The sequence below is a fragment of the Alosa pseudoharengus genome, unplaced genomic scaffold, assembly GCF_046254945.1.
Source record: "Alosa pseudoharengus isolate Yale_2024_CS ecotype anadromous, Long Island Sound unplaced genomic scaffold, YU_APseudo_1.1 YU_APseudo_1.1_scf_6, whole genome shotgun sequence".
NCBI lineage: Eukaryota > Metazoa > Chordata > Actinopteri > Clupeiformes > Clupeidae > Alosa > Alosa pseudoharengus.
Genome location: NW_027468848.1, coordinates 31,379,993 through 31,403,173, shown reverse-complemented (window position 1 = coordinate 31,403,173; position 23,181 = coordinate 31,379,993). Strand labels below are relative to the sequence as shown.

Here is a 23,181-nt window from a genome sequence, read left to right as displayed (position 1 = left end):
CCAGCCTGGTCCTGTACTGCTACCACACAGCCCATTGAAATGGCCCAGTGTTGCACAAGTGATTTTGTGTGGTTTGTTAACAGCTCTCCACTTTTTGAAAGCGAGGTGATGTCGAATGGGCACCATGCATGTATTGCTCTTGCTGCTTGTGTCCGTTTGGCCTTGAGTTGAAGTGCTCCGCTGCACAGTGCTGCTGCACACGTGTGATGGTGAGCAACCAACCATGCTGATGCGTGTCCAGTTATATTGCTTTTGTAGGCCACCACCACCACATAGACTGGCCATCTCTCTCTCTCTCTCTCTCTCTCTCTCTCTCTCTCTCTCTCTCTCTCTCTCTCTCTCTCTCTCTCTCTCTCTCTCTCTCTCTCTCTCTCTCTCTCTCTCTCTCTCTCTCTCTCACTTTCCCTCTGTTTGTTTCTCTGTCTCTTTCTCACCACCCCCCTGGTGTTCCATTTGCATGCAGGCCCCTGTGTCTGTGCAGAGGCTCCGAGGGCCATATATATGACTGCAGATGGCCTGTGTGGATGTCTCGGGGCCTGATTGGTGCCTGACTGACAAAAGGTGAGCGGGAGGGAGGCTGAATGAAGGCCCTGTAACTCCGATTAGCATGAGAAAAACACTCCTCCAAGGGACCGAAATGGCACTTTGTTGTCTTATCAGAAAGTCATGATGAGAATCATCCTCTGCAAAGTGGTGTGCCGTGCTGATGTGTCACGTTGTCCCCTACATTTATGATCTTGTAGGTGGATAAATCTGCTTTAGTTGTCACTTGACTTTTTTTCTTGTCAGCATGTACACAGTGACTTCTATACTTAGCAACTTGCTGCTGCATCAATAAGCAACAATATGCTTTGTTTGTGATGGAGCAATACATCTTCCCTGGGTCATGGACACTGTTATGAGGAAGTGAGGTTTTATATAATAAAAAAAAAACAGAAGTAGGAGAAGGAATGAGAAGCACTGAGTCTACAGCGGTGGCGACAGTGTGGGTGTGTGTTGCTCAAACCCTCGAAGCCAAGGAGCCAAGCATGTCTGCAGAGCCCTGCCAGAGTGCCCTTGTTGACTGATAGCTCAACTCCAGCACTGCCAGATTGGCATACCGGTGCTGCCAGGGTTGTCCATCCACTGATGACCATCAACGCATGATGAACCAGCCCCAGCTGGGAGGAGAGCCTCGGGAGCTCCCAGAAAGCCGAGGACACTTGCACACATGAGTGCTGGCCCACTGGCCTGTTCCCTGGCAACACATTTACAGTTCACCCTGCAGTCACAACACCCCTTTCACATCACATAAGGCTAAAATCACCCCAAAAGGTCAAGCACTAGCAGGACCCCACGTCTAACTCGGCACGGCCCTCAGAGAATGAGCGCAGCAACAAGCCATGGGGTGACTGAGAGCTGCGGAGGGACTTGTCACACATGACATGGTCCGACGCTAGAGCAGCCTGGGTCACTGCAGGTCCTTGGCACCGTTAGATAGATGAGGTTGGGGCACAGTGCTGTACCGACTGCCCCGTGTCACACTGCCCGGTGCGTGCTGCTAGGCCACTGCTGGTTAGCCAGAGCCTGACTTCCGCTCCTGCTTTTGCACTTTTAATGGCCGCTGTCAGTGACTCCTGCCAGACATAGTTAGCGTCACGTCGGTTTTGAACGTGTAACTAGCTAATGAGTGTCTTGACTGACAGCAGGTGTTCTTATACTGCGACTGAGCGGTGCTTGATTTCTCTGAGTGTGTTATGCAAGGTGAAGGCTCCTTCAAGTTTTTTTTTCCTGTGTGTAGGTGTATGATTATGTGTGTGCACTTTTGTTTGTGTGTGGTGGTTATATCAACATAGGATGGTTATGGTCTCCAGACATCTTGCTTTTCGTTTAAATAGTGTACGCGGGTGTGTGTGTGTGGGTGTGTGTGTGCGGGTGCGTGCGTGTGTACGTGTGCTTGTGTGCATGCGTGCGTGTGCGCGTGTGTGAGTGCGTGCGTGTGCGTGTGTGTGTGTGTGTGTGCGTGTGCGTGTGTGTGTGTGTGTGTGTGTGTGTGTGCGTGTGTGTGCGCGTGTGTGTGTGACTGGACTAACAGTTATTTATCTCCCCTGTCTTCTCCTGCAGCGGTCAGTTTGCGGTGGTGAGGAAATGCCGAAAGAAAAGCACAGGTGTGGAGTACGCCGCCAAGTTCATCAAGAAGCGGCGCAGCAAGTCCAGCCGCCGCGGGGTCTCCAAGGACGACATCGAGCGCGAGGTCAGCATCCTCAAAGAGATTCAGCACCCCAACGTCATCACGCTGCACGACGTCTTCGAGAACAAGAGCGATGTCATCCTCATCCTCGAGCTGTGAGTGTCTCTCCTTTCCAATCAGGGTCATCCCAAGGTCAATGCATATCACAATCTCTGAGATATACAAACTAAGGTAGTCAGTTACAGGAACTAATGCTGGAGATGTGGGAACTATTGTGGTGAATGATAGGAACAAAGGCTACTGGCATTATTCTCCATGTCCATGTTTGCCCACTGACTGCCCACTACTGCTTACTACTGTTTTACTACTGTTTTACTAATGTACACAGCCTAATGTTTTCACTACTGTTTTACTGCTACACTGTTTTTCATGCTATATTAGCACACATGATCAATGGCTGCGGTCAGGCTTCTGATACAATACTGAATGAATGAATGGCTATAACCCTATTACCTCAACCTGTTCTTGCACTGAAATAGTTTTTTATTTTACCTTGTCTACATTATACTTTACTCTCCTATTTGTCTATATTATTTATGCTGGTCTCTAGACCTTACTCTTGCACTGTTGCACTGTTGGACTAATGTTGGACTACTTTTTGCACCTTCACCATGACACTCACTCTCTTGAGCACCTTGCCAGGCACACATAACTAAGGACTATGGTTGGACTACTGTTTGCACCTTCACCATGACACTCACTCCCTTTAGCACCTCACCAGTCCCGGCCCTGTCACTACAAGCGTCTTATGCTTGATCACCCTCAAGCACATTGGACTTTCTTAATTTAACTTATATAGTGTATTTAGTATTTAGTTTTGTTAGTTTTCTTATCTTTCTTATCTTCTACTGTCTTTATTGTACAGTGGAGTTTAGTTATATGTTTATACTTATACTTATGTTTACCATTTCTGCTGTAAGTGCATGTTGTGTGTTATGTCTGTATGCTACTGAGACCCTTGAATTTCCCCTTGAGGATCAATAAAGTATCTATCTATCTATCTATCTATCTATTAGCAATGGAGACCTAAACAACAAGCAGAGCTACAGTACATTGTAAGTTCATGTGTGCGTGTTTTCAGGTTATTTGCGCAATCCTGCTAATAGGAGACTCCACTTTTGAGACAACTGCTATGCTGATCTCTAAAACACCGGGAGTTTTTAGCTGTCACCGAGTCCTAATCTCTGCCATCATCTCACGGAGATGACTCCTCTCGAAGTGTGGCTCCTGAAGCCACATAAGGCACCGTGCAACTGTGGCCCGACCTGTCTGGCTAGGTCTCTATTTGCACGCTCAGGGAGATGTTTATCAACTCATCAACACAACGAGTCCCGAGACGAGCCACTCAGTTCCTCGTTTACCGTGCATATCGTGCAGCACTGAGTGTCGGCAGTATCCTGAAACACATATTGACATGCTGAGTGTTTGTTGAGTTCATGCGAAGGCAAGTAAATGTCAGGGGCGGGGCGGGGAAATGTGGAGAGCAAGTAAGTCGCAGAAGTGGTCAATATTTGTCTGAAAACCCTGATGTTGACGCAAGTGGGTTTGAGAGGAGAGGAAGTTAACACCGCGTCTGACTGTGGAAAGCACCACAAAACCAAGTGCCGTGATCCTGTTTTCCGCCTTTGTTTGTAGAATTGGAGAGGATTACACAAATGAGTGATTAAATCCATAATCACAGTATGCTAAATAATTAGTATTTTGCTTGTTGTGCAAACACAATTCAGATTTGTTGTACATGAGAATAGGGTGTTGAATGGCCTACTATTGTACAGTATGCTACAGTTTATGACTTAAAAGTTGTTTTACATTTTAAGTTTCGCTTCCTCTGTTCAACGGACTGTATTTAATTCAGTATGAACAGTATGTATTTTAATCAGTATGAGCAGGATTCATTTGAACTGAAATCAGGTAGTGGTAATTTTGATGGTTTCTATGGTGGATTATATTTCCATTTTCATATCATAATGCCATCTGCGGACTCCCAAAACATGTCTCCTGGAAGAGCAGGTTGCCCCCTCCCCCCATTCCCCCTCACAGGTCTGTTGTCTGGCAGTCATGGTTACTGTTAAACAAGGCTGCCCCACGGCAGGTTTTTATGTCCTTTATTCACATTTTGTAACGTATTATCCATTAGCTCTCTCTCTCTCTCTCTCTCTCTCTCTCTCTCTCTCTCTCTCTCTCTCTCCCTCCCTCCCCTTTGCTCAGGTTAAGTGCTTTGCCCTGAAGGCGCCACAACAGCACTGCAGCCTGGAATTTCAACAAGTTTAGGTTACATTAGGTTACAAATTCTCCACTTCACTGCTCGGCCTACCTGTTCTCAGTTATTCTATACGGCACCCCCCCGCCCCCTCTGTTCTCACAAAACATCATCAGTTGTGTGTGTGTGTATGTGGGAGAGTGAGAGAGAGAGTGTGCGTGTTGTTCTTGTGTAGTGTGTAAGCGATATGTCTGTGCCTGCTGATTGTTTTTGCAGCTGGGCTGGACGTGTCGCTGTATGGCCGTGGTGGCTGCGCCCAGTCGAGCGGCTCTATTATCGGAGCTCTATCACAGTGTTAGCACACAGCTGCCCTCCTGTTTCCTCTTCCTGCTAAATAAACAGGCCTGCGGTCCGGCTCATGAAGGCCACACATACACACACACACACACACACACACACACACACTCATACATATATACACACACACACATATATATATATATATACACACACACACACACACACATACATATATACACACACACACACACACGTAACTACCCACATACGAAACCACTGATTACTGACCATCCCTCAACCGCGGACTTCAGAGACCATCAGAGGGGCTGGCTGGCTGCGTCTCTGCTTGAAAGACCCCCCAAGGCTCTGGCTCAGCAGTCTTAACAGCAGTCTTTTCAGTTTGCGTGCTGCCTTTCTGTTGCCTTGGCTAAGCCGCTGCTTAATGCACAGGCATGCCAGAGTGTGCGGGTGTCATTTGACGATCAGCGATGTGCTGATTACAACTCAAAGTTACTTTTCCTGAGCAAACACAGTGACTATAGGGCAATAATTAGAGCATTTACTCAACCGGATGACTGGTGAACTTTGACCTCTGTGATGTATTTGTGTGTGTGTGTGTGTGTGTGTGTGTGTGTGTGATCTGCCCTGCAGCGTTGCCGGCGGAGAGCTCTTTGACTTCCTGGCCGAGAAGGAGTCGCTCACGGAGGAGGAGGCCACCGAGTTCCTCAAGCAGATCCTGGACGGCGTCCTCTACCTGCACTCCAAACGCATCGCCCACTTCGACCTGAAGGTCAGCACCACAACCTCCTCGTCCACCAACCCCCGTTCACCCGTCACGTCCGCATAACCGCCCCAGCGCTTGTTATTAGCTCCTCTAAAATCAACCAACCAGCCACAACAAATCAATGCCAGTGCTTGTACCAGGTCACGGTATCCCTCTATATCTGTAATTTGTCCTTGACATTGTTTACTGTTGTGTAGTTATGAGGTGGACTGAAAGGAGTCACTGTGCGTAGCATGCTTGCTCATCTGCACTCAGTGGTCTGGTACATAGCACTTCCCTGTTAGCCAAGACGAGCAGAAGTAGGTCACGGAACAGGTAAATCAGGTAACACGGCAAATTCTTGTGAGGGAGAAGAGGAACTGTAAACGGCTTTAAAGATGAACTGACACACAAACACGATTCTCTGATCCGTTGTTGTGGTCTTCCGGACATGTAATATGACCGGTGTCAGTTTTCTGCCTGAAGCTTTCCACTGAAGTCAATGATGTGTTCTCTCAAATATTTGCAAGCAGACCAGTTCATTAAAAGTGAATTGGGCCACTCATGTACAGTAGTGTTTTCATGGAAGAGGTGTATTTGGAGCCCTGGCTGCAGTAGCCTACTGCTTTCTAGAGAGGGCTTCACCAGGTTTGCATGTGATTTCCATGTGTGGTGGCGTATTTCCTGATCCTGTGTGAAGACTGACCTGTGCCTCCCATCTCACTCTCTCCATGTCTCTCTTTCTTTTCTCCTTTCTTTTGTTGTCTTATTCCCCCCTTTCTCTCTCCATCCCCCCCAATTTCTTTCATTTCTCTCTCTCTCTCTCTCTCTCTCCTTCCTAGCCGGAGAACATCATGCTGCTGAACCGCTCGGCTCCTCACCCGCGCATTAAGCTCATTGACTTTGGCCTGGCCCACAAGATTGATTTTGGCAACGATTTCAAAAACATTTTTGGAACTCCGGAGTTTGTAGGTCAGTGGCTTCCACTGGTCATCTGGTCACTGGTCATCTGGTCATAAGGAAAGCTTAGAGGAATCCAGAGCTCTGTTCTAGAATCTTTTATTTAAAGCATCCTCCTGCACTAGCACTGGTTTCTCTCTCTCTCTCTCTCTCTCTCTCTCTCTCTCTCTCTCTCTCTCTCTCTCTCTCTCTCTCTCTCTCTCTCTCTCTCTCTCTCTCTCTCTCTCTCTCTCTCTCTCTCTCCCTCTCCCTCAGTCAGGCCTCTCTGTACCTCAGTCAGGCCTCTCTGTACCGGGGCCAGTGGTGCCAGCAGGGAGCACTGAGACGGAGGAGATAATAGACCTCCAGAGCGCGTCACCCCGCAGATGAACTGCAGAGAGCAATGGCCAGCTAGCCAGGCAGTTAGGCAGGCCCCATTGTCCTGCCCACTGTGCACACACACACACATCCCTCTCACCCATGTGCACCCACTCCATAACCCCCCTCCCCCTCCACACACACACACACACATACACAGTCACAGGAGGCTCTGGGTGGCAGGAGATGGCATGGTGAAAGAGGAAGGGGTGAGCAGCAGGAGGCCACCAGATGCGCTGAAGGCAAACACACACTCAAACGCAGCAGACGGGCTAACTGTCCCCATAACCAGCCTGTCTGAGGCCGGGCTGCTCTTAGGCACACTCTCCCGCTCATTCAGATTCAGATGCAGCAGAGTTTAAGCTGATCATATGAAAGGCAGTTACTGTTTGCTCAGTCGTTTATTTTCTATATTTATGACCACTCTCTGTCTGGCTTTAAATAGACAATGTAATTAAGCCTGCAATGTGCATATGCTTAACAAATGTGGCCTTGTCTAAACTGTTTTGTGTGTGTGTGTGTGGGTCTGTGTGTATGTGTGCGTGCACTTATATGTGTGTGTGTGTGTGTGTGTGTGTGTGTGTGTGTGTGTGTGTGTGTGATCGCACAGCTCCAGAAGTGGTGAACTACGAGCCCCTAGGCCTGGAGGCAGACATGTGGTGAGCGCTAATGTTCCCCTGCACACACTCCCAGACAATTATTCATGCGCTATCATTTCTCCATTTAACTCCCTCTTTATTTCCCCCTCCTTTTCTCTCCTCCCTCTTTCCCCTTTTCTGTCTCTCTTTCCCCCTCTTTCCTCATTTATTCCATTGCAGGAGTGTCGGCGTGATAACTTACATTCTGTAAGTATTCATTTATTCAAGACCATAACAGTAATGGTGATTTAGCACCGTGCGTTGTGTGAAATATGTGCACGGCGTGTGCAACTCCCTATTGACTCCACTAGCGAGGCCATGTGCGTAATTGCGGTGCCGTTATACAAAGCAGGGAAATAAAACCTGATGGAACAGTGGCATGTGATTACGATCAGCAATGGTGCCGCATGCTGTAAATCATTTAGGGGTGAGGGAGGGACTCTTTAGTTTGGTGGAGACACTGCTGGTGAACAGCATGGGCACATGCATGGGCACATGTTGTTGTTGTTGTTGTTACTAAATGGGAAATGTGCTCATTGTCGGGTGGTTGGGAGGGGGAAAAATTGTGTGAGTTATGGGAGTACCCATGGAATGGAGGGAGACTAAAGTGAGCCATTGATTGTCATGCTGATGCCGTATTGGTGGCGTGTCTAATAGCCGGGGTCACAGAGGCTCTGTCCCCCGGGTCAACCTAAAGCCGTGGCACTCTCAGTGCGTGTGGCGAGAGCACTTTGGAGGAGGGTTGAGTGCTGAGGGTTGATGCATGTTGGGGATTGGGTACAAGGTGAGCTGCAGTGTGTGTTTGTGTGCCGATGTTCAAGCTGAAGAAGAACTGTGTGTGTCCATGTGTGAACTTGTAATGTAACTGAAAAATAGTGTGATGGTGCTGAATAGAGCCTCTATCTGTGTGTGTGTGTGCGCGTGCATGTGTGTGTGCGCATGTGTGTGAGAGAGGTAAAGCAGGGCTGTGTGTGTGTCTGTGGGCTCCAGGTTTGTAGTGGAGCAGATAAGAGGTCGTAAGAAAGGAGGAGTGGGCTGTGTGAAGAAAACCAGAGCACCTCTCTCAGGCGTCTGCTGCCGATAAGCATCCGCTTGCCTGGTCTCGCGTGTGCATAAACAAGCGCGCACACACACACACACACACACACACACACACACACAGTGTCACACACACACACACACACACACACACACCCCTTGGCCCTGTCCTGACCCTGTAATGCCTGAGAGCGTCCTCTTCTTTCCGCCTACTTCCTCCCTCTCCTCTCTCATCTCTCCATCTCTCCACATCCTCCAACACCGCCTTCTCATCCTTCTCTTCCTCCACCCCCACACTCTCTCTCTCATCTCTGCTCCTCCTCACAGAACTGCCTCTCCACATCAGATGTTTCCTTTCCTGTTGTCCAATTTTACTCCTCTTCTCTCCTCTCCTCTCCTCTCCCTTCCCTTATCCTCCTTACTCAGGCTTCCTGTCTGTCTATCTTATTCCATTCTCTCTCATGTCCTTTTTAGGCCCCTCCTTTTGAAAGCTACTCTCTTGCGTCCTTCTCTCTGCCACCCCCCCCCCCCCCGCTCTCTATCTTACAATCCCACCTTTCCTCCCACACATGTTACCCACTCACTCTCCACATGTCTATCATGTAGTCTCTCTCTCTCCTCCCCTTTCTCTTCCTCCACCTCCTTCTCTCCCTGGTCCTGAGCTGTGCTTATTCCTCAGCTTGGCATCTCCATGTCTCTGTAGCTCTAGACCTCTTTTCCTCCTCTCTTCTCCCCTCCCCCTCTCCTCTCCTCCCCTCCATTCTCAGCCCCTGGGTAAAAATAGTGCCTGACATCAGGCTATTATCACCATCATCCACAGTTTTTTTTCTCAGGTGTTTTGCCCCTCCTCATCTTCATTCCTAACCCCCCCCCCCCCACATGCACGCACACTGCCCCCACCCCCATCCCCCTTCCTCACCGAGTTCCTCCAATCACGTCTGTCAGCCCACGGTCGACAGTTAATTGGCTGTATGATCTTTGACTGCGACCCCCCCCCCCCCCCCCCCCTCCGCAGTAGCTGCCACGCCGTAATTTAAGAAATGCAGATTTCAGCAAAGACCTCATTTGAAACAAAAAATGGGTTGGGTTGGCTTCCACCCGTGCCACCTACAGACGACTGGCGGGGAGGCTTCCTTAATTAGCCATTTGGGCGATAAGGGGGAGTCTGAGGGAGAGAACGAGGTAATCTCTCTGCTCTCTGCCACAGTCAGCACTCATTACCTTAAAGATGACTTAGAACCTCTGCCTGTGTAAGCATGTCGCCAGAGGCTTTATTTTAGTTAAGTTGTGAATAAATGAATAAACCCCATAAATGGTGTCGGGCAGTGAATGTGTGTGAAAACACTTATCAGGGCAAATCCCCTTAACACACACACACACACACACACACACATACACACACCGCTTAAAATTCCTGCCGTACAGTAAACAAAAAAACACAGACGGGCAGATTGTGCATGAGCCAGTTGAGATTTACTCACTTGCATTTGACTTGTAATTCCCTGCTTGATATTTTGCCACTTTGACCAAACCCAGACACAAGCTATTTAGTCACAGTTAAGCAAAAGGCTTCGCTGGGGGACCCTTGTGGAGTTGGAGTTCTATGATTAAATTGTAGGTAATTGTATGTTGATTGTTGATTGATGGTGGGGGTGGACCTCCCCATGACCCATGTCCTTACTTAAGCTCAATGGTCTGTCTGACCAGATACAAAGAAGGGAAATGATCACAACACTTCCTTGACCCCCCTCCTTCCCCACCCCCAACAGTCTGAGCGGTGCATCCCCGTTCCTCGGAGACAACAAACAGGAGACCCTGGCCAACGTGTCGGCGGTGGATTATGAGTTCGACGAGGAGTACTTCAGCAACACCAGTGGCCTGGCCAAAGACTTCATCAAGAGGCTGCTGATCAAAGATCCCAAGTAAGACACTGCCCCCCCCCACCACTACCACTACATTCACCCCCTCGCTAAATGCATTAGCTTTGAGACCAGAGATTAACTGAGTCTGAGTTGACCACGCCACAGGATGCCATTAAAACCCAAAGTGTCGAGGCAGCACTACGTGACATTTTAATTACCGACATCACTAAGGTCGTATCACGGAATGGAAATACAAAACGACAACAAAACAAGGCACGGCACAAAGCGAAGCAGGAAAACAGGAACATGAAGTGCATCCGTGAAAGCCTTTGACCACGGCACTTCCTGTTTGGCTTGTGCACTTGCGTCGGCTCATCCTCCGCAGACCAGATTGTGGTAGGCCATCTCTCGGCCGCCGCCCGTCACTCGCTCAGCTGCCAAAGGCCGGCGTCTCTCTCACCCTCTCGCTCTCATTCAGCTTCACAGGGCTGTTGAAAAGGGAAGCACAGCTTGTCTAATGTGGAAGTTAGCTGGCAGCGCTCCTTACAGCACAATGGCAGAGCCAGCCCACACAAGCATGCTCTTTTAAAAATGCACCACACCACACCTGGGAATTACGATGTGTCTGCTGGTAACATACTGTATGTGCTGCTGAATGGAGCGCAGACATGAAATCTGTCAAACAGCTTTAGCTTTCATGTATATTTCACGTGTCATATTTCACTGCCCTTGTAAGGTGTTTGTCACATGAAACGACAAATCAGATAGGCCTACACCATGTTTTATGCTTTTTTTGTCGTGCGGTTTTTCTCTTACAAATTTTCCTTCACTTTATTTTGTAAGGTGGTTTAGATGTTTCATTTTATAAAAATATATATATATATATATAAATGTTTACAAAAAACATGTTTGCTGTGTTAAGTATTTTTTTGTAATGCAAACAGAGAATGAAGTCTGATTCTGTTTGTCCTCCCCTGCAGAAAAAGAATGACTATTCAGGACAGCCTTCAGCATCCCTGGATCAAGGTTTGGGTCATCTGTTTTTTAATGTGTATGAAATGAATTTTAAAGCTGAAAAGATTGGCTCGGGGCGAATCTCACTGTTGTTCTGTCCCTCTCTCTCACTCGGTCCCAGCCAAAGGACACACAACAGGCACTTAGTAGAAAGGAGTCTGCGGTGAACATGGAGAAGTTCAAGAAGTTTGCCGCGAGGAGAAAATGGAAGGTTTGTTTACAACTCGATGCCACTCGCAGCAGTTGTTTGTACTTTCAAGGTTCTCTTGATTCTCAGAATCGCGAACGTATATACTTGAGAAAAAGCGATACACTGATAAAATGTCAGCTGAAAATATGGACGTTAGAAAGGATGTGGTTGTTTGTTGTCCCAACCAAGATGTGTCAAGCGTTGGTAGAACATTGCAGTAAAATAGCACCATAGTATGTAAGCCACAGTGGAGCAATACCTATAACATTGCACAACCACAGAGGCACAGAGGTTGAGGCGAAAACTTGTTAGTGTTGGTGTTATTCAGAAGCATCGAAATGCTGAGGACTTAAATCCAGTCTGTTCATTTGTACTGCTACTCCCAACAGGCATGCTGTCTCAATTGTTCCGAATTGTTGCCTTGTGTCATGGTGTATGCAGCACTCTCTTTCCCTCAATTGCTAAACTCTCTCTGTCTCTCTCTCTCACTCTCTCTCTCTCTCTCTCTCTCTCTCTCTCTCTCTCTCCATAGCAATCTGTGCGGCTCATCTCGCTGTGCAACCGTCTGTCGCGTTCCTTCCTGTCCAGAAGCAACATGAGCGTGGCGCGCAGCGAAGACACACTGGTAAGACGTGGCCTTTGACGAGGCGAAAGGGCAAATGAGCCCTAACCACACACACACTGAGCCCCACGCGTGCCATCTCACCTAATTACTTGTCCACAGAGCCAGGGAAAGAGACCACATCCATAACACACACTCTCTGCTGAGTCAAAGTTCATTACACTAAAGCACTCCAAACACACACACACACACACACACACACACACACATATATATATATATATATATATATATATATATATATATATATATATATATAATGACAATGGAGGTTTGTTCTGGAATGGCTGAAGAGGTGTGGACATAATCCCTGAATACTCAATTCAGTTTTAATGTTTAACGCTCGATTTTGTTTTTGTTTACTTCTCTCTCTACACCCCCCAAGGCTTTTAATCATTCATTGATTCATTACAGACCCAGGGGTCACAGTGGGTAATAAAATACAGAATTTGTTTGGACCTCCAGACTCCAGGAAGTGAAGGTGGAAAGACACATATCACACAGGTGTCCAGGCTCCCTCGAAGGCCCTGTGCATTTGTGATTAATGATTGGCCAAATGGGAACAGTCAGGGCCTCTGTTTTGCAGCTGCAATGTGAATAAATGTTCTTTTGACCTCATATTGCATGTAGAAAGGGGTTAAGCTCCCCGCCATCCTTTCTTGGGAATGGCTAAATATCAAGTCAGTTTTGATAAAGGTTTAATTCATGCAATTTTGGTGGTATTTAGATAGATATATAATAACCACCTCAATCTCAAACTGATGTAGGCTTCAGCCAACAGAATAAACGGATGAACGAATGGTATCAGTTTGGCCCTGAGGTTAGCTCATTTCCTGAGTGGTTGCGAGATGAAGATCTCGGACCGATTTCTCCTACCGCCTCAGCTTGGTTGAAGAGGAGAGATAACATGCACATGCCTTTGTTTGCGTGTCCCAGCCACCTCCCTTTTCTAACCGTCATGACACCCACTGAGTCTCTCTCTCTCTCTCTCTCTCTCTCTCTCTCTCTCTCTCTCTCTCTCTCTCTCTCTCTCTCTCTCTCTCTCTCTCTCTCTCTCTCTCTCTCTCTCTCTCTCTCTCTCTCTCTCTCTCTCTCTCTCTCTCTCTCTCTCTCTCTCTCTCTCTGGGTGTGCAGTCGGGGTAAGAAGAGAACCTGTGGTTTTGCTGTTTTGTATACAGGAAAAGGGTGTGATCGACACCCGTTGCCGAGACGACGTGCTCTTAACCACAGATTTCCCCTCCTGTTTTTGGCAGATGTGAGGTTTTTTTTGTTGTTGTTGTTAAAGCCGCCACCCCTGTCTCCCCAAATGGCTTTTAAAGGGTCTTCCTTTGTGGTGGGTGCGTGTGTGTGGCTGGAGGTAAACCCAGAAGAGGAGGCCAGGGTGCAGTAAAGCACATCCTCTCTTTGTGGGACAGAGGAGCGGGATTGTGGTGGAAATGTGGCCATTAACAGGGGGAGATTGGCCTTTTGTCGTGTAATTGCCACTGTGTCTAGTATGCCACTGAGATCTCAGCCACTAGTATGACCCACTTGTCTTTTGATCCTTGTAATCTAACCCAGTGGTAGTTCCATCAAAATGAACGTTTGTGTGTGTGTGTGTGTGTGTGTGTGTAAATAAGTAAGTAAAGTGTGTGGCAGAGTGGCTCTGTGAAATTGTGTGTATTTGGTGTTTCTGATGGTCTTCCACTCTCTATCTGTGTGTGTGTGTGTGTGTGTGTGTGTGTGTGTGTGTGTGTGTGTGTGTGTGTGTGTGTGTGTGTGTGTGTGTGTGTGTGTGTGTGTGTGTGTGTGTGTGTGTGTGTGTGTGTGTGTGTGTGTGTGTGTGTGTGTGTGTGTGTGTGTGTGTGTGTGTGTGTGTGTGTGTGCGTGTGCTTGTGTGTGCGTGCACAGCCATAGGGGCTGTCTTGGCTGGCAGCAGCAGTCACAGTGCTGCTGGAACACCGGGTTTGTCAGAGCAGCGTGGGTTGATCACTCCTCTCCCTCCTATCCCTTCTCTCTCTCTCTCTCTCTCTCTCTCTCTGTCCCTCTCTCTCTCTCTCCTCTCCCCTCTTCTCCATCCTCCTCTCTCCATCCCCTGCCCGTGGTCATTCCAGCGGAGCGGTGCAGCTGAGCGTGTAGAGCCTCGGCTCTGAGCTGTCACAGCCACTCACCCTGCAACCGACGAGAGACCGAGAGCGGCAGAAAGCGAGGGGGGGGGGGGGTGGGGGGGAACAAACGCATGAAAATCGCCACTTTCTTTTGCAGAATTCTGCATTATTCAATAGGATTAGCCGGGTGGGCTGTTTGTTTGCTGCTGCCGCCACCGTATTGTGTCACACCAACAGGATTTGGCCACGCCGCGACTGTTTAAAGAGATTACAGTTTCCCCTATCGGTGTCTGTCGAGTGACGTGATGGGGCTAATCCGCGTCCGCACCTACTTTGGCTGGAACACAGGGGCTTTCAGTTGTGGTTGCTCAAAAAGCGCTGGTTCATGTAGTCAAACTTGCCCACAGTGGATTAATCACTGTAACTTCACTTCACTGTGGTCTCCTGTTTGCCCATCAAACCTGTATTACCCATAGCCTACAACCAATAGATTAAAAAAAGCTATCAAAGAACTTTTTTGTTCTTTTTTCTTTTCTGTGTAGGATGAGGAAGACTCCTTTGTGATGAAGGCCATCATCCACGCCATCAATGATGACAACGTGCCTGGCCTGCAGCACCTGCTGGGGTCCCTGACCAGCTATGACATCAACCAGCCCAACAAGGTTAGACCCGGCAGGGACACGGATGAGTAAGGGAAAATGGGTTGCGTTTTTGCAGACACTCTCTAGCACGCAATCACACACACACACATCACACACACACACACACACACACACACACACACACACACACACACGTCCGTTCAACTAAATCAAATGCATGGAGTGAGTGATGGAAAGACAAGACAAGACAAGGGGACCAAAGAGAATGAGAGACACAGAGGGAAAGAAATATGACTCCCTCTAGTCCATGGGTTCCCAAAGTGGGGGTCGGGACCCCCCGGGGGGTCGCGGGACGCCGAGGGGTAGGTCGCGAAATGATTTCCATAAATCAAATAAATTTGGGAAAAATAAAAGAGCTGTCACTTGACCGCACTTTAAAGACAGATTTTAATTCCAAGACGCTTGCTGAGTTCTGGATTTCAATCGAGAGGGAATATCCACAGCTATTCAAGGCCGCGATGGGCGTACTGACACCGTTTGGCTCCACATACCTGTGCGAAAAGACCTTCTCTGCACTGACATATATTAAAAACAAATACAGATCGCGTCTAAATGTGGAGGATGATCTCCGTGTGGCCGTCTCCACAATTAAACCAAGAATGGACTTGCTGTGTTCCGCGCATAGCGCGCATCCATCTCATTAGATGAGATTAACGCTGAAACATAGTTGGCAAAATGTAAATTTGCGCAGCAACAATGTACATATGTTTACAACAGTTTGTGGATATTACTCTGACTGAGATATTCTTCTGTTAAAATGGAAATTAAAGTAATGTTTCAAAGTTAAGTTTGCACGACAGCAATAATGTGCACTCATGTTACATGGATATTATTTTTTGACTAAGGTATTCTGCTTTTATCATATAGTAAATTTCTATATGTAAAATCATAACAGGCTGGTCTATTCTTTTGTGTTGTCGTTAAGCCCGTGTTTGGATAAGCCTAGTGCGTATGGCTGGTGCGCACATTTTATTTTATTTTTTGAGTCACATCCAGGGATAGTGGGGGTCGCCAATCTCTGGCAGGGCTATTTTGGGGGTCGCGGGTTGAAAAGTTTGGGAACTCCTGCTCTAGTCTACAAAATGAGTGCCTTTTCAGTTCCTTTGCCCCAAAGAAGCAAAAGTCTTATTTACAGTGATAAAAGTAAATCTTCCCTCTCAATTCCCCACACCCTTACTGCATTAGCTGTTGGTTAAAAGCCTCCCTTTGTTGAGGAGAGATGTGAAATATGTCTAGTCTGTGGGCGTATGGTTTTTTTTCTGTGTGTGTATTGAGATGAGATGTTGGAGTATTAAGCATTACTGTCCTATCACATTCAACTTTTCTAATTTATCAAGCAGTACGGTAAAAAAAAAAACAGAATAGGCCATAAAGGTTTTTGAAGTGTGTGAGAAATAAATCTGAGCGTCATCCTTGTGATTTCCCGCTCGAGCCCCACACCAAAGGAGGTGTGAACGGCATCTCTGCGGCAGCATCTCTTTGGCGATTACGGGGAAAAGCATGTTTGCCTTTGAGGAATGGATAGATGGCAGGGGGGGGAAGTATACCGTAGTCTGTGCACTGAAGTGAGTCGGACAAGCTTGCCACTGATTGCATCGCTCAGACCCATCCAGCTGTGTGTGTGTGTGTCTGGGTGTGTTCGAGAGATGGGGGTGGATGGAGATGAAGCATGTGTGTTTGTGTGAGGAGAGTGTGTTGATGTGTGAAGTGTGTGCAGATGTAAGAAAGAGGAATAAGAGCCAGACAGTGATTGGGAGAGTGTGTGTGGGTGTGTGTGTGTGTGTGTGTTAGAGTGTGGGGGGGTGTGTGTGAGGGGAATATTCCCATAGCTCATGCATTTATGCAAAACCACATTACAGCCAGCATGCTCAGTGATTAAACATCTCTCTCTCTCTCTCTCTCTCTCTCTCTCTCTCCATCCATCTTTCTTTCACCCACCCTCTCTGTCTGTGTCTCTTCTCCCCCCTCCCATCTCACTCTCTCTCTCCATCACTCCCTGGCTCTTCTGTCAGTACTTAAGCCACCACTGAGAGATGGGGAACTCGCAGTGTTGCAATTAAGTGTCCGCTGTGTCGACGATCATAAACGATTTTACCCTAATTGTGTGGAACTCACACTCCCTCTCCTCTCCCTCACTCTCTTGCCCTCCCTCTCCTCTCCCTCACACTCTTGTCCTCCCCACTTCTCCAAAGTCATGTTATGAACCTAATGATGATGAGACAGTCATAGCCACTATATTATGAGTGCACACCCTTGCTGCAGAAATCATACTCTGATGCTGATCGCTCTCATTCTCATCCTCCTCTCTCTCTCTCTCTGTGTGTGTGTGTGTGTGTGTGTGTGTGTGTGTGTGTGTGTGTGATACATTTCAGCATGGAACGCCCCCCTTACTAATTGCAGCCGGTTGCGGGAACATCCAGATCATTGACGTGCTGATGAGAAAAGGAGCCGAGATCCAAGTTCATGACAAGGTGCAACCGCACTGACACCACAGTCTCTCTCTCTCACACACACACACACACACGTGTTTCCACCTCTCCTGTCTTCCCATCACCTCTCACCTTTTCAATATTGCATTAGAACAGAGACCTTAATGGAATATGGAGCCCATTATTTATCGATGTGGCCATCCTTAGAGCCTTGAGAAATGTCTCTGTGCCCCTCTCTCTCCGTCTCCCAGTCGGGTGCCAACGCTATCTACTACGCAGCCAGGCACGGCCACATCGAGACCTTGAAATTCCTCCATGAAAAGAGATGCCCTCTGGACACCCAAGATAAGGTGCGTCCCGTACACGTTCACACACATACATACATACATACATACACACACACACACACATATATACACACACACACACACACACAAACAAAAAAAAACACACACACACACAGAGAAACACCATGTGAGTGCATGGATGTATGTGTTTGGTGTTAAGTCACAGTATCAGTGGGTATATGTGTGCACTGGTGGCTTATCTGTGTACCTACACACAAGCTATAGGGGTGCCTACTTTTATGTGTGTTCATGTATGTATGTGTGTCTGTACATCAATGTGTGTGTGTATATCAATGTGTGTGTGTGTGTGTGTGTGAACTTGTCTGTGAAGGTTAACTCTCCTATAGCTCCTTCTGCAGGGCAACACCGCTTTGCCGCTCCTCTGACTTGCTTGCTCATAGTTGCCATGGCTACACCGCCGAGCTGTGCTATGCAGTCTGTGATGCCTGTGTGTGTGTGTATGTGTGCACAAATCCATGTGTTTTGTGTTCGAAGTGTATGTGTGTGTATGTATGTATGTATGTATATGTGTGTGTGGCTGTGTGCTTGCACACATGCTGTCGGCCTTCCAAATCCCAGTTGGCAGGAACTGCGGCAGAACCTACTCAGACACGCTTTGCCAGACTGTCGCCTCATTATGGGATGCAAATTGTCCTCCAGGCCTCCCCCCCCAGCCTGACGTTAGCAGTTAGAGGGCTGGTCAGCATTTGGCAGCAGTTAGCACTTGCTGTGCCCATCAGCATCCACCCTCTCCACTCCGAGCACTGAAAGGGCCATGGGTGAAACTCCTGGGCCGTGTCTAAAGCACCTTGAGACTATTTTTAGCTGTTAATGGCACTATATGAATACAATTGAATTGAACTGAATGTGTTCCTGTTCATTTTTGTTGTTCTCCATCCCTTGTTAACCTTTTCTTTTCCTCCTCTCACCTTCTCTCTGTCTCCCTCTCTTTTCCCCCCTCTGTCCAGTCAGGAGAGACGGCACTCCACGTCGCCGCGCGGTACGGCAACGTGGACGTGGTGCAGTACCTTTGCAGCATTCACGCCCATCCGGACCTGGTCGACAGGGTAGGTAACCCCACCACAGACGTCTTCATGGAACCACGCGCACATCTGTGCAAACATGTGGGAACACCTGGCTGGCCAGTCCTGATTAAATAAGCACCATCACTTTAGCCACACTCCCATTCCCTTCCTCAGCCCACTCCAGCACTGGTAGTTTGTGGAGAAATGTACATACTTCAGCTTCTCCGGGGCTAATTTAATTCACTTTTAGTGACATTTTTATAAAAATCTAGAGATAAGATTTGGAAATGTGGAAATGAATATAGACATTTCATAATGTTTGCTGTAGATATGTCTGTGTGCATTTGGGCTCTATGTGTATGCCTGCACCATCTGTCCTCCTCTGCAGAGTAGACTGGCCACACATTGTGAATACAGGACGATAAGTAATTCCCTGACCCGGGGCATCCTCTCTCTCCACCACATCATCGCACTCTGATCATACCTGCATTACGTAACTCAGCTCTGCCGTCAGCCCACGGCAGAGGTCAAAGGTCAACTCCTCATGCCCACAACTCTTTCTCTTTTTCTCTCTCTCTCTCTCTCTCTCTCTCTCTGTCTCTCTCTCATTCTGCGCTGCAGGAGCATGAGACACCATTGCACTGTGCAGCGTGGCACGGCTACTCGTCGGTGGCGCGGGCTCTATGCGAGGCGGGCTGCAACGTGAATGCACGCAACCGTGAGGGCGAGAGTCCCCTGCTGACGGCTTCCGCCCGTGGCTTCAGAGACATCGTGGCCTGCCTGCTGGAACATGGGGCCGAACTGACCTCCACCGATAAGGTAAATTCAGTGCATAATGAACACATGTACATGATGTATGCACCATCAGGTTAAAAAAATGTGCTTTGGTGACATGATGTTTACAGCTTCCCACCTTCCTACACTACATACTGTATGCACAGGTAACCTGCGTTAGTTTAGCCCTCAGATTGGGAGTGGAACGTGAGCTAAAACCCATAGGCTCTAGCATCTTTTGCAGCACCTCAGATTGGAAGTGGAATGTGAGCTAAAACCCATAGGCTCTAGCATATTTTGCTAGCACATCTGTTAAGGCACTGGGAGGAAGGTTTACACAACGTGCATACTACACAGCTACGTATCAGCTAGCTACCGTAACACAAACACTGTTTGATACACACTCCAGATAAAAATGGGAGGCAACCTGAATGTCACTCTGTTCCTTATGTTCCTTATCTTTTCTCTCTCTATTTCTACCACACACACACACACACACACACACACACACACAGACTCTAATGAAGGCTTCCCTCCTACGCTCCAAGCATAAGAGGCCAGTACTTAACCACTTAGAGGATCATCATCTGTCAGGCTAGTGTGAAATAAAGGATCTTATAGGGCCAGTCACCTGTCCTAGTCTATATGCTGTAGGTGTACCACTGCACCAATAGCAGGGAAAATCAGTTACTGAGTTCTGAGAGCAGTAGCTCTCTCCCTCTCTCTATCTCTCTCTATCTCTATCTCTCTTTCTCTCTCTCTCTATCTCTCTCTCCCCCTCTCTCTTTGTATGTAGGAGGGTGTTTAGAGGACATGCAGGAATTAGTGGCGCTGGGAAATAGTGTGTAAATGTGCATCGATGTGTGTGTGATGAAATGATGAAGAGATGCATTTGTGCTTGCTTAATGATGGATGTGATGTGCAGAAGAGGGAGTGAGAGATAGAGAGAAAGGGAACATACATGTGTTGTTTTGTTATAATTTAGCTCATGTTCACATCTGTGTGTATGTGTGTGTGTGTGTGTGTGTGTGTATGTTGCAGGACGGTCACACTGCGCTGCACCTGGCCGTGCGGCGGTGCCAGGTGGACGTGGCAAGATGCCTGCTTGCCCACCTCTGTCCCGCCGACCACCAGGATCGCCACGGAAACACTGCCCTCCACATCGCCTGCAAGGATGGCAACCTGCCCGTTACCATGGCGATCTGTGCAGCCAAGGCCAACCTGGACATCCCCAACAAGGTGAGTTACCCCTCCCCCTGACCACAATACAACGGTCCAACATCTAAGGCTCTCAGTGCAGGTACATAAGGATAAGTAAGTGTATTTGGTACCTTCAATGCAAAACATGTCTACAATTGTTAGTTGTGGTAGCATATTGCAGATGTCTTCTTGCTAGTCAAATATAAGACAATCCGAAAAGCAACACTTGCTAAACGGAGCAGGCATGCAAGCTTTCTTGTGGGTTCTCTGAAATGTGAATGAAGAAAAATCATTTTCAGAATCATTAACACAAGAACACATGCAGGTAACTCTTTATACACATCAAATCCTTTATGTGTTAATGCCAGTAGCCACGCTGCAGTGGCACTGGTGCCCTGGCTGTGTAGCGCTTACTCATGCTCATCTAGAGCCATAGAGAACACATCATGAAATCCAATTTAGCCTCCTGACATCCCTCTCCCCCTGTGGGGATAATGCATTGTAAGCAGGCCTTGCCCTCCACTGCGGGGCTCCCATATCTGCCCCACAGCTTTGCCCAGTGCATCACATAAAGAGTGCTTGGGCTCCAGGAGGAGTAATGGGTTTGAGTTTGCCTGCAGCCCCGAACATCACCGAATGTTTTTTTTTTTTCCTCTTCCTCGATCTGCGACGTTTTGCTCGTGATGCGTGTCTGGAGAGGCACTCGCATCTCTCAGGGACACACACTGGTTCTGATGGAAGATGGATGTTCCGTCATGCAAGGTTTTAGTTTCTGTCGGCAAAAGGGCGCTGCCATTAGCTCGGAACTGAAACCGGCCTGTCAGCACCACCGCCCAGCACCCAAGTTGAAGCACCACCACCACCACCACCACCCCCCTCCAACCCCTCTTTATTGCAAAGAGAGTTGTGCTGCAGTTAGAAGAGAAGACTCAGCAAAGCAAACCCTCTGCATGCAGTTTGTCTTTTCTATTTCCTTTTTTTTCAGCAGTTAGAGAAACAGAAAGAGATTAAGAGGAGGACACAGAGGGAAGTTAAAGAGACACACTGAGAGGGCCATTAAAAGTTTGCAGAAATAATGTTTCCTTTTTGGCTTTAAACAATAAAAAAAACTCAGCTCGCTTAGATGAATCGACAGAGGTGTGTGTGTGTGTGTGTGTGTGTGTGTGTGTGTGTGTGTGTGTGTGTGTGTGTGTGTGTGTGTGTGTGTGTGTGTGTGTGTGTGTGTGTGTGTGTGTGCACTAATGGTTGCTTTCCTCTTGTGTTTGATCCTCTACAGTTTGGAAGAACCCCGCTGCACCTGGCGTCCAACAGTGGTGCTCTGGAGGTGGTGCGACACCTCTGCGTTGCCGGGGCCAACACAGATGCTGTCACCAACGTAAGCAACAGTGATTTATATACCCCAACCACTCGCATAACACATCCATCAGCCGTACCTGCAGTATGGTCAGTGATGCCACGGGAGTAATGATCATTTTGAAATCTGATATGGGGGAGAGGAGAGAACAATGGAAAGAATAGACAGAAGCAAAAACAGAAAAAGATGGAAAGAGAGGATGAGAAAGGAGGAGGTAAAGATAGATATTGAGACATGAATCTTATCATTGGGCTCGAGTAAATTCCCTTTATGCCGCGGAGACATAATAGGAAAAAGGACATAATGGCTTGGAGCCAGGCCATCTATAATCAACATGAAGGTTGTGTTCTGGCTGGCTTGGTTATAACCCAGGGGAGTCTGCTAGTGAATCACAGCCCAGACGAAGTGTTGATTTACCATGCGTTAGGAGGCTAATGACACATTTTCATTTTCTCTCTTCAAATAGCAGTTCATTTGTTGGTGAGCGGGAATATTAATATCCATTTTCCATTCTGTGACTGTATGCGAGGAGTCGGAGAGCTGGCGAATAGGAACAGGGCAGGTGTTTCCATTCGATCGGCCTCTGCTGGAGATTTGTCTCTGGAGTTCTGAGCTCAGGCCTGAGTATTCGGCCTGGAATAAGATATGGGAAGCAACTAGGCAGTGATTGTAATCTGCTAAGACATTGATCGCTCGCAAGTCGGAGTCATTGCAGAATGAGAGAAAGTGTGTGTGTGGTACACTGTACGTACATTTCACCATTGATTTTTTTTTTTAGCTTCCTGTTGGCTGTTGTTATGGTCTCCATATGTAGTATTTCCTTTTCATTTACTCTGTAAAATGTGTGTGTGTGTGTGTGTGGCAGAGATGGAGAGAGAGAGTGTCTGCCTGCACTTGTGGTGTGTGTATGTGCGTCAACCAAGAGCGATTCTTCTTTTTTTCCCATTGTCCCCAGAGAGCAACTCTTAATTAAAAAGTGGAGTAGCATCTCTCTGTGTTCCCTCTGAACCTGTCTGGGGGAGAGTGGGAGGAGGGGGGGGTGGAGGGGTAAAGTTGAAGGACATCTGGCTTTGAACAGACAGGGGAACATTCCCAATCAATAACCTTCACCCTCACTTTCCTCTTCAGG

The 23,181-nt window shown here is 47.8% G+C and overlaps 1 protein-coding gene across 2 annotated transcripts in view; it reads left to right on the top strand.

Annotated features, from left to right (window-relative positions):
* The window catches only part of dapk1 (death-associated protein kinase 1), a 64,238-nt gene that overhangs the window by 24,022 nt on the left and 17,035 nt on the right, over positions 1-23,181 (top strand). For both annotated transcript variants that reach the window (XM_076270655.1, XM_076270654.1), the window contains exons 3-18: positions 2,104-2,325; positions 5,382-5,520; positions 6,336-6,465; positions 7,421-7,469; positions 7,629-7,655; positions 10,256-10,408; positions 11,329-11,374; positions 11,484-11,573; positions 12,085-12,177; positions 14,804-14,923; positions 17,296-17,394; positions 17,604-17,702; positions 18,668-18,766; positions 19,346-19,543; positions 20,540-20,737; positions 21,975-22,073. In XM_076270655.1, the coding sequence (XP_076126770.1) occupies positions 2,104-2,325; positions 5,382-5,520; positions 6,336-6,465; positions 7,421-7,469; positions 7,629-7,655; positions 10,256-10,408; positions 11,329-11,374; positions 11,484-11,573; positions 12,085-12,177; positions 14,804-14,923; positions 17,296-17,394; positions 17,604-17,702; positions 18,668-18,766; positions 19,346-19,543; positions 20,540-20,737; positions 21,975-22,073 (1,861 nt within the window). The remainder of the gene's footprint in view (positions 1-2,103; positions 2,326-5,381; positions 5,521-6,335; positions 6,466-7,420; positions 7,470-7,628; positions 7,656-10,255; positions 10,409-11,328; positions 11,375-11,483; positions 11,574-12,084; positions 12,178-14,803; positions 14,924-17,295; positions 17,395-17,603; positions 17,703-18,667; positions 18,767-19,345; positions 19,544-20,539; positions 20,738-21,974; positions 22,074-23,181) is intronic.